This window comes from Chiloscyllium plagiosum, unplaced genomic scaffold (genome assembly GCF_037043375.1).
Source record: "Chiloscyllium plagiosum isolate Xiang-an unplaced genomic scaffold, Cpla_swu_hap1 HiC_scaffold_49, whole genome shotgun sequence".
NCBI classification, from domain to species: Eukaryota; Metazoa; Chordata; class Chondrichthyes; order Orectolobiformes; family Hemiscylliidae; genus Chiloscyllium; species Chiloscyllium plagiosum.
The window spans coordinates 5,902,319-5,916,195 of NW_028270187.1; the positions used below are offsets into that span (position 1 = coordinate 5,902,319).

Here is a 13,877-nt window from a genome sequence, read left to right on the forward strand (position 1 = left end):
TGCTGAGAACATTAAAGTGAATGCATTGCCAGACTCAATAATAATATATGTGAGTGCACAGAGAAATGATAGATGGATGGGATTTGGTTTTGAGTTAGAATACGAGTCATGGAGCATTCAATCAGATTTGCTTCTGCACTTTTGAAGCTGGGGGTGTCAGAAGCAGATTACTGACAACATTAGGACTGCATTTCATAGCTCAATATTCAAATAGCAGATGGGATAAGCCACTGAAGTACATTCTGGAGGTGTCGGTCGTTAAAATTAGGAATGGTCATGTAATTGTGCCAGAAATCATTTCATGCCCAAAGGGATCACCACAGCTGTGATTCGTCTGTTTCAACCTCAGATATTGGCTGAATGAGATTGAGTCAGATGAAGGAAATAGAGATCACAACCAGTGATCTCCATGCTCACAAAATTTAAATAATAAGGGAAGTGATCAAACAATCGTGGTTAACAGCGGAAACTGAATAGGACAACAGAAAGTCTCGCAAGGGACACGGAGAGAGCTAACCCTGCCGCCCTAGAACATCTAGAACAATAACAGCAACAAGGATTGTAGAGTTATGATAATAACCATACTGCAGTTAAATATTGATTGTAGAAGTACTTTCTGGACAGTGAGACTTACCAGGGACACCAACGATAGCCAGGATCGGATAGTATAAATAATGAATAACCGTAAGTGTGTAATAGATCCGCGATGCTAATGACAGCCGGTCATAATACGTCACAATCATCCAAACAGCCCCAGAAAACTTCCTGTTCATTGTTATAACATTCCCGTCTGACGTTCTCAGATTCTGGTCCATTGTTGTAACATTCCAGTCTAGTTTTCTCAGATTATGATGTCTCCTCCCCCTCTGTCTGGAGCTGCTGATCCCTGTTAGTGCTGTCTGTGATGGTCCTGCTCATACAATTTTGATAACACATTGAACGGAGCTCAGTTATCATTAATAGATGGAACCCCCCTCCCCCCCCCCCCCCGCCCCCAATTGGATAAGTCGAATCCATGGAGACAGAAATTAATCACAGTCACAAAACAAACAGGTTCAGTTAACCCCTTCCTTACAACACTCCCTATAAAAGGGAAAATCTACTCAGTCTGGATAGAATGTATGAGGGTTGCTGAGGGATGAGTATATATATCTTTCAATCTTTTTAATTTTTCTTCCTTGATGTGGGAGAAAACTGTACGTACGTATGTGTCCCACCCTGTTCATATTCGAAGACAGGAATGAAATGTCAGACCAGCTACATAAAATGGCTTTGGGAAAATTTTCAGAGATCACAAACTAGGGGTAACAACTTTTATTGCTAATCACTTTGGTTAATGTTGCTTCTTATTTTAAAAACATCAAATCATCATTGAGAGCATTAAGGTTGCTACTCAGCAATACTGGTGGAGTAATTTTGTCCCCATTTCAGTATCAGAGAGGGATAGTATGAGTCCATTCAACCCACACTAACCTATTACCACTTGAAGAGGTAGAAAACTTGAATGTTGGCACATTTTGCAAAGGAAGTCATTCAAAACTTTGGGAATTGTTACTGCAGTTGCACACGTTATTACTGAGAGGACACTTGGAGTATATTGCATTGATTGTGCGAATGTAACTGAGAAGGGAGTGACCTCCGTATGATAGAGTTTACCGGCTGCTCATAATGCATGGACTGCTGTGTCATTTAATGGCTCAGTCCGGTTACAGAGGGAGACCAGAGTTCCTCAAACCTATTACAGAGGGACAGCAGGAGACCATTCAGCCTCTGGAGACTATTACAGAGGGACAGGAGTCGTCCATTCTGCCTCTTGAGCATCTTATGTAGGGAAAAGAGGAGGTATTTCAGCCTCTCGAGCCTGTTACACAGGAACAGGATGAGGCCATTCAGCTTCTCGGATTTGCCATACAAAAGCACAACTAGTCAGTTTGTTGTTCAACTGCAGCGAGGGAAACAAAAAATACTAATATATCATTCAGATTTTGAGACTAGTTTACAGAAACAAGAGAAAGGATTTCAATCAAGAGAAGCTGTAACGGAAGTGACGAGGCCATTCAGTCCCTCAGTCCGATTGCACAGGAGCAGCAGCAGACGAGACAACTATTGGAGCCTGTTACTCAGGAGCAAGAGGAGGATATCTGCTTTCGCAAATCTCGTACACAGGAACAGGAGGCAGTCATTCAATTTCTCGAGAGTGGGAGACAGGAAAATCTGGAGTCTAGTGATCCCCCAGGATCCTGTAACCCAGGAGCAGGAGGGGGTGACTCACTCCCCACCAGTATAGTATATTTGGAGAGAAGGGCAACGGGCTTGTTACAAACAGAAATGTATGTTACAATTGCATGAGCGGGCCATTCAATCCTGATTTCCCATTCAATAACATCATGGCTAACCTAATTTTGACTCCTCATTCCAATTTACAGAGATTCCCCTCTCTGCAGCCTCTGCTCCATTTGCTGGTCATGTTGCCAACTTAGATGCTTTATCTGCAGTTACCATTATTGACTCACAGAGAATGGGAAACGTAATTTTCTGGTCTTATAACGAAGAATGGTACAGCACAGGAACATATTCTATGGTCCTCCAAACCGACGCCAATCTATCTAAAGCTGCCAACTACTTTCTAATTATCTGTATCCCTTTGCTGCCAGTCCACTCATGAATCTGTCTCGATATATCTTAAAAGACGTTATCAATTCCGCCCATGTCACCTCCACTGGCAGCGCATTCGAGGCACTCACAAATCTCTGCGTGGAGAACTTTCCACGTATATCTGCACTAAACTTTTCGCCTCTCAATTTGAACTCGGGACTTAGAGAAAGGGAATCCCCCACTCCGGAAAATATTTCTTGCTATCTACCCTGTTACACTCTCTTGAGTTTGTCGGCCCTAATCGTTGCACCCACCTCCTTTTTTCCAACGAAAATAATCGTAATCTAATCATAACTATCGCACCTTTCCTCCCACCCCCCACCTCCCAAACAATACAAGGCAACATTCAGGCGAAATTCCTCTCTGCACTCTCTCCAAAACATCCACATGCTTTTGGTAATTTGGCAACCCCCAGAACTATATGCAGCATTCCAAATGTGGCCAAACCAAAACCTTACTCAACTGCAACCTGACCAGCCAACTGTTGTATTCATTATGCCTTCTTGTCACGAGACTGCCATTCGTTGCTATATTCAGGGAATAATGGACCCGAATCCCGAGATATCTCTGTACATTAATTTTCCCAGGACTTTTCCATTTACTACAGAGTTGCCTCTGAAATTGCATCTTCCAAACTGCATCACCTAGCATTTGCTTGGATTGAACTGCATCTGCTTTTTCTCTGCCCAATTCTCCAATTTATCTATAATCAGCTGTATTCTCTGACAGTTCCTTATGACACTATCTGATACTCCACCACTTTTAGTGTCTGCAAACTTCCTAATGAGGCAACCTACACATTCCTCCAAATCATTTATGCACATAACAAACAAGACGGTCTCAGCATGGATCCCTGTAGGACACCATTGGTCACAGGTCTCCATTTCGAGAAGCTCCCTTCCATTACTACTCTCTGACACTTGTTGCCGAACCAGTTCTCAATCCATCTAACTAGAACACCCTGTACCTCATGCGACTTCACTTTCTTCATCAGCCTTCCATGGTGAACATTATGAAACGCCGCCCTAAAGTCCACGTATCGGACAGTTACATCCCTTCCCTCATTAATCAACTTTGTCACCTCTTCATAGTAATCTATTGGGTTTTTAGGGCATGACCTTTCCTGCAACAAAACCATGCTGTCTATCAAAGGTAAGCCCATCTTCTTCCAAATAGGTACATACTCTATCCCACAGTATCTTCTCCAATAGCTTCCCTTCCCCTGATGTTAGGTCTGTGATTACCTGGATTATCCCTATTACCGTTCTTAAACAAGGGGAAATATTAGCAATTCTCCTGTCCTCTGGGACCTCCCCGGTTTTCAAGGATGTTGCAAAGATATCTGTTAAACCCTCAGCTATTACCTCTCTTCTTTCAATCAGTATCCTGGGACAGATCCTATTCTGACCTGGGGACTTGTCCACTTTAATGCCTTTTTGAATACACAACACTTCATTCCTCCTTATGTCAACTTTACCTCGAGTAAAGACAGATCTATACATGACCTCAACTCTGCCATGCCCCTATCCTCGAGGGAATACTGATGCAGAGTACTAATTATCAATTTCACCCATTTTCTCTTATTCTACTCATGTCTTTCCTCCTTTTTCCTTGAGTGGGCCAACCCTTTCCGGAGTTACCCTCTTGCTCCTTAAATTTTAATTAAAGGCTTTGGGGTTTTTCCTTCACCTTGCTCACTAAGGATATCTCATGTATGTTCGTACCAGCTTTAAGACAATCTCCAGGAAACCGTCCCCAACGTTTCCAATACTTTCCAAATCCAGAATGAATTCAAACGCCACTCAACTCCAAGTTAAAGCCCTTGCCTGAATTATTAACAGTCGTGTGGATTACTCATGTTCCTGAACACATGGTCAGCAGGGAATGGCTAACTCTGGCGTTCAGTGTTCAGGCACAGAACAAGTTTCAAAGGCGTGTCTCTTAGCTGCTGAAAACCCCATCCCCAACATGCAGCACACCAGGGCACTGGGAAGTAATCAAAAGCGTGAGCCTTTTTTTCTTATCGCTTCTAAGCTCCTTAACAATGGAACCCAATTCTCCAGGGAAAGATGCAGAACAATTATTCACATTACATCTGGGCAGCTATATAATGGACAACAAGTTGCAGAAACATCATTATAAACAAAGGTTTGGGACTAGTTGAAGGAGACACGCTTTAGAGTTGCCAATCACAATAATGAAAACATAAAATAAAACCATTGCCAGAACAGCTGAAATGCGTAGTTGTATCACATTCTTAACCCACCTCACAAATCTAGCCCAGACACCATAAATCCAGATGAAATATATGCTCAGCATGGATAAATTTGCGAGTGTAGTGTACTGCTCAATGCAACCTTGCAAGCTTTCCAGAGGGGAACAATGTACAAACCAGATCTGTACATTGATAGGTAAACCTGGAGCAGTTGTCTTCCCAGCATGTACACCAGTGTACACGACCACAGTGCACTGCTCAGTAACACTGTGTTAGATTGCTGTCCAGAGTGTAAAACGTGCAGCCCATGCTGGAAGATACCGGATGTGCAGCTCCCATTCATTTAGAGCTCAATTGTGCCATGGAAATGGCTGCTGTGGGTATGAATATCACTGTTAGAGAGAGAGGTCAAAGGGATCAGTTTAAATACCCACAAATGGGAGGGATGTTTGATATCGGTAGACGGGGGAGCCTGAGAGACAGTACTATGGAAAGATATGTCCACAGGTTTCAGAATGTTGAAGTGAAGACATTTCTATAACATCTTGAGGTATAGACCAGCTCCCAGGAATGATGGAAGAATGGGATATTGGTGTGAATTCAGGTAGAGTTGTAGAATTATACTGCGTAGAAACAGATCCATTGGTCCAATTCGTTCATGCTGACCAGACATGATAAATTAATCTGGTTCAATGCGGCAACATTTGCACAATAAACCTCTAAACACTTCCTATTCATGTATCCATCAGGATGGCTTATAAATGTTGTAATTATACTATCCTCCACCACTACCTCTGTCAGTTCGCTCCATAGAGACACCTCAGGCGACTGACTGTGTGGAGTTTGCACATTCTCCCCGGGTCCACGTGGGTTTCCTCTGGGTGCTTCCGTTTCCTCCCACAGTCCAAAAATGTGCAGGTTAGGTGAATTGGCCATGCTAAATTGCCCGTAGTGTTAGGGGCAGGGGTAAATGTAGGGGAATGGGTCTGGCCCGTTTGCGCTTCGGCGGGTTGGTGTTGACTTGTTGGGCCTAAGGGCCTGTTTCCACACTGTAAGTAATCTAACCTAATTATAATCTTAGGTCCATTTTATATCATTCCCCTCTCGTTCTAAATGTAGGTCCATTGATTCTGATCTCCCCTACCCGGGGAGCCATAGCCTCTTCAGCTTCCCCCATCGGTCAAACCCTTCAATCCGAGCAACATGCTTATAAATCTTTTCTGACCCCTTCTAAGTTTCACAACATCCTTCTTATAGCATGGACACTGGAACTGAAAGCAGTATTCCAAAAGTGACTTAACCAATGTCGTATACCGCCACACCATGACACCCAACGCCTCTCCTCAACGCACTGACCAAAAAAGGTAGACAAACGAAAAGCTTTCTTCACTATCCTGTATACCTGAGACTCCATTTTTCAGGAATTATGAAACTGCACTCCATGGTATATTTATTCAGTCAATATCCAGGATCTTCCCATTAAGTGTACAAGTTCTGCTGTGATATGCTTTTCGAAAATGCAGCATCTTACATTTATCCACATTAAACTGCCTCAGCCACACCTCAGTCTATTGGTCTATCTGATCAAGATTCCGTTGTAGGCTGTGGTAGCGTTTTTCCCTGTTCACTACGCCTTCAATTTTGCCATCATCTGCCAACTCATTAACCATCTGCTTAATATCCAAATCATTTCCATAAAGGACGAAAAGCAGTGGACCCAGCTTTGATCCTTGTGATACGCCACTGGTCACAGGTCTCTAGTCTGAAATGCAAACCTCCAGCACCCAGACTCCTGTCTTCAGACTAATTTCGTATCGAAGTGGGTAATTCTCCTCGTATTCCTTACGATTTAACTTTTTTTTCACCTGTCTATCATGCATTATTTTGTCAAACACCTTACTGAAGTTCATAAAGACAATATCCACCATTCTGCCTTCAATAATCCTCTTCGTCCCTTCTTCAAACAATTCGGTCAATTCAGTGACACACGATCTCCTGCGCTCAAAGCCGTTATGACGATCACTTAATGGCCCTTGCCACTCAAAATACATCAAAATACCCCTTCAACAACATGCACACTACAGATGAGAGGATCACTGGTTTTTGCTTCCCTGGAATTTTCTCTATCACCTTTCCTAAATAATGCTATCACGTGCCACTGGCCAACTCCAGTCTTCATGCACCTCATCTCTGACTATAGATGGTACAAAGATGATCTCTCAGCAAGGATAACCTACCTCGTCTGTAGGTTCCCAAAAATGCTTGCGGGTATACCTGATCAGGTCTGATGGATTTATCCATTTCTTAAGCTTTAAATGTCCAGTGCAGCATACTCTGCAATATGGACATTTTTACGGATATCGCTATTTATTTCCACAAGTTCTCTTCTATATTCCTGTCCACAGTAAACACTGTTTAGTATGGCACTAATCTCCAGTGGTTCCATACATAGGTGGCCTTGATGATTTTTGATGGGTCCTATACTCTCCCCAGTTACTCTTTTGTCCTTAATGTACTTGCATAATCCCTTTAGATTCTCCTTAACTCTATTTCCCAAAGCTATCTCATATCCCCATTTTCTCGCCTGATACTCCTTTTAAAATTCCCTCTGACCTACTGCCCTGCGAGGGATTCACAGGATCCATGCTGTCTACAACTGACAAATACTTTTTTTTCTTATTTTTGATCGGAACCTCAACTTCCCTCTTTACCTGCGAATATCTGCCCCAATCAACTTTTGAAAGTAGTTGTCCAATGACATTGGAGTTGTCCATCCTCCAATTTGGAAGTTTATTTTTTTTAGGTGCAGTTTACCTTTTTCCATTTCTATTTTTCAACAATTTAAATTCTGATCGCCCGACTCCCAAATTGCTCCCACGCTCACGCCTTTATCCCTTGCTCTGCCTTTTTTCGAAAATGTCAACTTATCGACTTTTCCTATGGATCAGAATTTGCTCTGCAGATTTGTGGGGAGTGGGGTCAGCACAGTCTTCGACTGCACTGAATCTAACAATAATTTGTCTCATTTTAATTTTCATTGAATATGACTGGGGGTCGTCTGCACGACGCTAAGTTAGTTTTTGCTGTTATTGTTTCAAACTCACCTCATTAACTACCTACCCGAACCTATGGTGGCCGTCTCATTTAATGCTAGCTCCATTTACCCATCAATTATGGCTGGAGGTACTGGCCATCGCATGGATACTCCTGGATATTCCATGATCCCTGGCACTGGTGCCATGTTCAAAACAACAATGGGCATATTGCCGAGCTTTCTGAGTTGGAAACTGCTCTGTGCAGTTTGTCCTGAGTCTGTCAAATAAGGGGCAATTGCACTACATTTTGTCGACAGTGGCAGAGAGATCCTGGTGAATGAGCTGGTACAGAGGGAAACCATTCTCTTCCCAGAAGGGTCTACACCACCAGACCCATCGAGCATGGTCTGAGTTCACCACCCAGAACAGTGTAGTATCTGCAGTCTGAAAAAAATGCCCCGCAATACAGGACAAGCATCGATAACCTTCCCCGCTGTATCAGGATAAGTTTCACTGTGTTCCTCAGATGCTGCCTGACCTACTGTGCTTTTCCAGCACGACTCTGTCTTCATGTTGGTCCGACAGAGTGCTTAGTGCCGTGACTGCATGTGAGTTTGTGAATTACATTCGTGAATATCAAGTCGTTAATTCCGGTGAGCTGCTGCTCTCTGAGTGTGGCTGTCGATGACCCCCTAGTGGTCAGAGCGGTCTTGTCAGTTCCAATTTTTTTTAAATGTATGGGAGAGCAGCCAGTGGGTGGAGGTGGTGTGGGGGGGCGTGGAGGGTGTCGTTTCTTGTCTTCTTGGTGTTGCTTGTCCACAAAGCACCTATTGAGGAATCTGTGGGGGTATCCGTTTTAGCAAAGGCAGGTATTCTTCCTCTCCTCGCAGTTCTGGTTTGCTGCGGTGTGTTGCTCTCTTCAACAGGGTCCTAATCCAGCTCCTCTGGCGGGTGGTCGTGCTGTTGTTGTAGTAATTTTGGATCTGATCGCTGTGTGTGTCATATGTGCATTTCTGTTGTGTATTCACCATTCTGTGTCCTTGTAACAATGACATCTCGCAATGGGAGTTGGTTGTTCTCCTCCTTTGTAATAAATTTGATTCCAGTGAAAATGCTGTTTATCTTCTGGGGTGTGTCCTCGATTTCAGTTGTTTTGATTATCATAAAGATGTCGTCCACACACCTGGCCAATAGATTGGATTTGATCTGCAGGACGGCTGTCTGTTCGGAATTTTGCATTCCTGCTTCAGCTATGAGCCCCATAGGTGTCCCAGTGACTTGCACATGTACCTGGCTGTTGAAGATGAAACGCATGGTCAGACACAGTTTTAATGTGGTGCCTTTATTGATGGTCTTATAGTCGGTTTGTCTGTTCTTGTTGTTCAAGAGTTTAGCTATGGTTCTTTAGCTAAAGTTATGTAAATTGGTAAAAAGTGCCATAATGGCGAAGGAGACCATAATCTCACATTTGTCAATTTTCCTGTTTCGATGTTTCCAGAAATTCCTGTGATTAGTATATGGAGGGCGTGGCTCCATTAATGAGGAACCTTCGTTGTAGTTCCTTGGCATGTATGTGCGAAGGCATTCTTAGTAGGGACAGAATGGATCTGAGGGGGGGGGGGTGTCAGGTTTATGTATCTTTGCGAGCCCGTAGAATTGCAGGGTGTTCGTACCTTATGGTTTCAAATTTTGTAAGTTCTTTTTTGTTGTGATTCCATTCCATGGCAAGTTCTGTCCTGTGTTATTTCTGTTAGCTACTACTGCTGTCGGGTCTGATTCGCTCCGTTGGTATGCGTGGTATCTGCGAACAGTTTCTCAGCCTTTGGGATGTCACGTGCTCTGTCTATTACCAGTGTCATTCGGCCCTTGTCAGCTGGTGCTATTACTATGTTTGTGTTCTTTCTCAGTCTTTCAAGGGATTTTCTCTCCTTTGTATTCAAAGTGTTCGTTTATCTTCTTGTTGTCACCGCGGGTGCCATGGTTTGTCTGAGGAGGTGCTGCATTTCATCTTTCACTCCGTTTGTTTTCAATGTGCATTCTGGTGCTGCTAAGAAGGTGGTCTTTGTTGCGTCCCTGTAATTGTAATTGCGTCCTCTCACTAGTACGGCTTTCTCGGTGTCTGATAGTTGTCCCTTTAGTATGTTTCTCACACAAGTGTCTGTTAGTTTGTTTTCTTTGGTTTGTGTTAGATTGGTTACTTTTTCATATCGTGTGGTTCTTTTCTTATATCTGCTTCTGTACTCTCCAATAGTGATGGCCTGTTGGAACTTCGCAGTCCACTACTGATTAGTTAAATTTATTATTAATTACCTTTGGCACATAAATTTATCATTGCTATCTGAGAAATCTGTTGTGGGCATCTGTTATCATGACTTGTATCATCCTGCAGCCATTTTGTCTGGCTGTCTCTTGAGCTTGTAGGTTGGTGATTGTTGTTTTATAATTGATATTGAGTGGTAATATCTGGTCTCTTAAGCATCCGTGAAGAAAGCAGAGATTCTTGTTGGTTGCGCTAAGGTGGTTGGCATCGCTTTCCCATTTTCTTGCTTGTTTGAGTGTATCTCGCTTGCAGATGTTTAAGGTCATCAACAACGAGTTAATGATTGTCTGCGTTCGCCTCCATCTCTCTGTGTGTGACGGGTCTGACAGTCTCTGTGATGTTTGAAATAATACAACACCCGGCTGGCCTGCACATTCTACTGCATCAACAGCGGTGGAGTGTGTCAACCATCAGGGCTTGTGTCTGGGAGGGAGAGAGGGAGGGAAGCAGTTCATAGCAACATCCAAATGACAATGCGCGCGCCCGCACACACACAGACACAGGGAGGATTGCAATTTGACTGAAGCCCGCTCAGAGTGGAGCTTGGTCATGTCGAGAAAATGCAGCTCGATCTGCAATGTGGAAATGATTTCTTCTTGACTATTCGTGATAAAGAATATACAAACAGCATTTCCACTGCAACTTTATCCAAGCGACGCTGAGTGAATGATTTTTCTAAGATGAGATGAATTGCATTGCAGTGTTCTTTATCTTGCAATGTTGTGCAATGTACACTTAGATATTATAAGTGTGAAAGTATTGATAAGTCTTGAAATAGACATGACAGTGGTGGTGATATCTCAGGAACAATATCGCTAGGTCTACGGAAAATGCTCTGTACTCCCAAAGACATCTTTTTATGAACAACGAAACAGACGTGCAATCAGAAAGATTTACCATATTTGACATATATTTAAAAAGAAAGAAATCTGCCTATTGTGCTGTGTTGTGTGGTGGCCAGAAAAGGGAGGCGTTGCACGATTTGAAACACAACAGGAACCGAAAGGGGGATCAAAGGTGGCGATCGGTTTTGATCCCAAATTTAATGAATTTAGACCAAAAACAATAGAGACTGCATTTCACAAAGCTGCAGAAAGAGATACTCACACACGGATGTACGTATACCAACAGACACAATGCATACGGATGTGGTTACTTACAAACGGACATCCAACTGTTGCCTGCATTTCAGTTTTTGATTTTCCTTCTTTCCTCCTCTTCTAAAAACTACCTAATAAAGAGTGGTCATCAAAGGAAGTGGATTTGAGGGGGTTTCGAGCGGTGGTGACGTCATCAAAGACAGCATGGCTACAGAATAGCTAGTCCGGTGAAGACTGGCTTGGGACTCTCACTTCTGTGTGAAGCGGGACCTTGGTGGAAGGCGTGGGTTGCTGTAACCCCGAGTGGACCACTCATGACAACAGTGTAACCCAGAGTGTGTCTCTGACAGTGACGTGGCCTGGGTTGGTCTAGCACAGCGTGAGCCCCTAACAGCGATATGGTTTGGGCTACTGTAGACTGGGTTGGGGACCTTACATGGACATGGTGGGAGTTGGTTTAGCCTGCAGTGGGATTGTGATAGTGGTATGCTGTTGGCTTATGGAGCGGCGAGAGGGCCGCTGGCAGCGTTATGGAATGGGCTGGTGTGAGCCTGGAATGAATCTTTGGCTTCAGTGTGGCATGGGAAGCTGGATACTGGAGTTGGCCCCTGAGTGTGACATGGCATGGGCTACTGTAACCCAGAGTGGGCCGCTGGCAATTACATTGTGTGGGCTGGTGCTGCCCAGAATGGGCCCCTGAGAGCGTCACAGTGTGGGCTGGAGTTGCTCAGTGTGAGAGCCAACAGTGACATGGTGCTAGCTGGTGCTGCCCAGAGTAGAACCGTGAAAGCGACATGGTGTGGGCGTGTGAACCCAGAAAGGGCCAGTGACAGTAACATGATATTGGCTGGTGCAGCCCAAAGTGGGCCACTGACAGTGATAGGGTGTGGGCTCGTGTAGCAAAGAATGAACCCATGAGGGCGATTTCATGTGGTCTGCTGTCATCAAGAGTGGGGCTTGGGCAGTGACTTGGTGTGTGGAGTGGTAAAGCTCGGAGTGGACACTTGACAGCAACATGGAGTGGGCTAGTGTAGCCCGGAGTGAGCTTCTGACAGCGACATGGGGTGGGCTGGTGCACCATACAGGGGAACCCTGACAGCAATATGGCGTGAGCTAGTGTAGTACAGAGAATGCCTCTGTCAGAGGCATAGCGTGGGCTCGTGCAGCCTGGAGGGTCCCACTGAAAGTGACGTGGTTTGTGCTATTGTAGTTTGGAGGAGGATCTGAAGAGTGACATGGTGTTAGCTGGTACAGTCCAGAGTGGGACCCTAAGAGTGACACGGTGTGGGCTGGTCTCACCTAGAATGTGCCCCTGACAGCGACATGGTATTGGCTGGTGCAGCCCAGAATTGGCCGCTGGCTTTTGTACGCTGTGAGCAGGTGTAATCTGGAGTCGGCCCATTAGCGTGAGAGGGGAGACCTGACAGTGACATGTTGTGCTCTGGTGCAGCTTGGAGTGAGCCACTGACAGTGACATGGCGTGGGCTGATGTAGCACAGGGTAGGCCTCGTTCAGTGACAGAACATGATGGGGGAATGGGAACACACTTTAAGTGTGAGGGAGGGAGGAGAGAACATGTCAATCAGAATGTAGTGGGAATGGAGAGAGGTGAGAGAAAGAGAGAGAGACCAATAATAAGTATACTATTTTCGATATTGGTGAGACGGGGGCAATTTACCTGGATTAAGCAAAGGAGTACAGGTCTCCGGCACTCAGCTTGTTCCTGTTGCTCAGAAGGGAAAGGGGAGAGTAGTACAGCATTAGACACTGGGGACTCCATAGTTGGGGGGCAGATAGGAGATTCTGTGGAAACGAGAGAGACTCGTGTTTGGAGTGTTGCCTCTCAGGTGGCAGGGTCTGTGATGTCTCTCATCATGTTTTAGGGGTCCTTAAGATGGGGGAGGGGAGCAGCCAAATGTCGTTATACACATAGGCACCAACAATATAGAAAGTAAAGGGATGGGTTGTAATGCAAAATGCAACGAGCTAGTGTGGAACCTTAGAGCTGGAATAAACATAGTTGTTATCTCTATTTTGTTACCCGTGCCATGTGCTATGGAGGAGAACAATAGCGAGAGAGCATTTGAACACGCGGCTCCAGGGATAATGCAGGAGGGAGGGAAGCGAATGCCTAGACAATTGGGGCTCATTCTAGAGCATCTGGGAGCTTTACTAACGGAATAGTCTACACCTGAACTAGAGTGGTAATAATATCCTGGGGGAAATGTGCTAATGCTCTTTGGTAGGGGTTAACCTAACTCAGCAGGGTGAATGAGAACCAGAATTGTAGCTCCAGTGTACTGTAGGTTGATTAATGAGGTCATGAATAAGGCTTCAAGATCGCAGGAATTCACGGGCAGGAAGGTGGCTTGAAGTGTATTTACTTCAATGCCAGGAGCATCCGGAATTAGGTGGGTGAACTTGCATCATGGGTTGATAAATGGGACTTCAATGTTGTGGCCATTTTCGAGACAAGGATGGAGCAGAGACAGAAATGGTTGCTGCTGATTCCGGAATTTAGATGTTTCGGTAAGAACAGGGAAGATTTTACA

General features: G+C 44.5%; 1 protein-coding gene across 1 annotated transcript in view; it reads right to left on the minus strand.

Annotated features, from left to right (window-relative positions):
• Positions 1-9,219, minus strand: part of LOC148135436 (putative G protein-coupled receptor 139) — a 30,937-nt gene extending 21,718 nt beyond the window's left edge. Inside the window, exons 1-2 of the mRNA XM_087984598.1 lie at positions 8,934-9,219; positions 635-910 (exon numbers count right to left, since the gene is read on the minus strand). Of these exons, the coding sequence (XP_087840724.1) occupies positions 635-910; positions 8,934-9,219 (562 nt within the window). The remainder of the gene's footprint in view (positions 1-634; positions 911-8,933) is intronic.
• Positions 9,220-13,877: the final 4,658 nt, after the last annotated feature.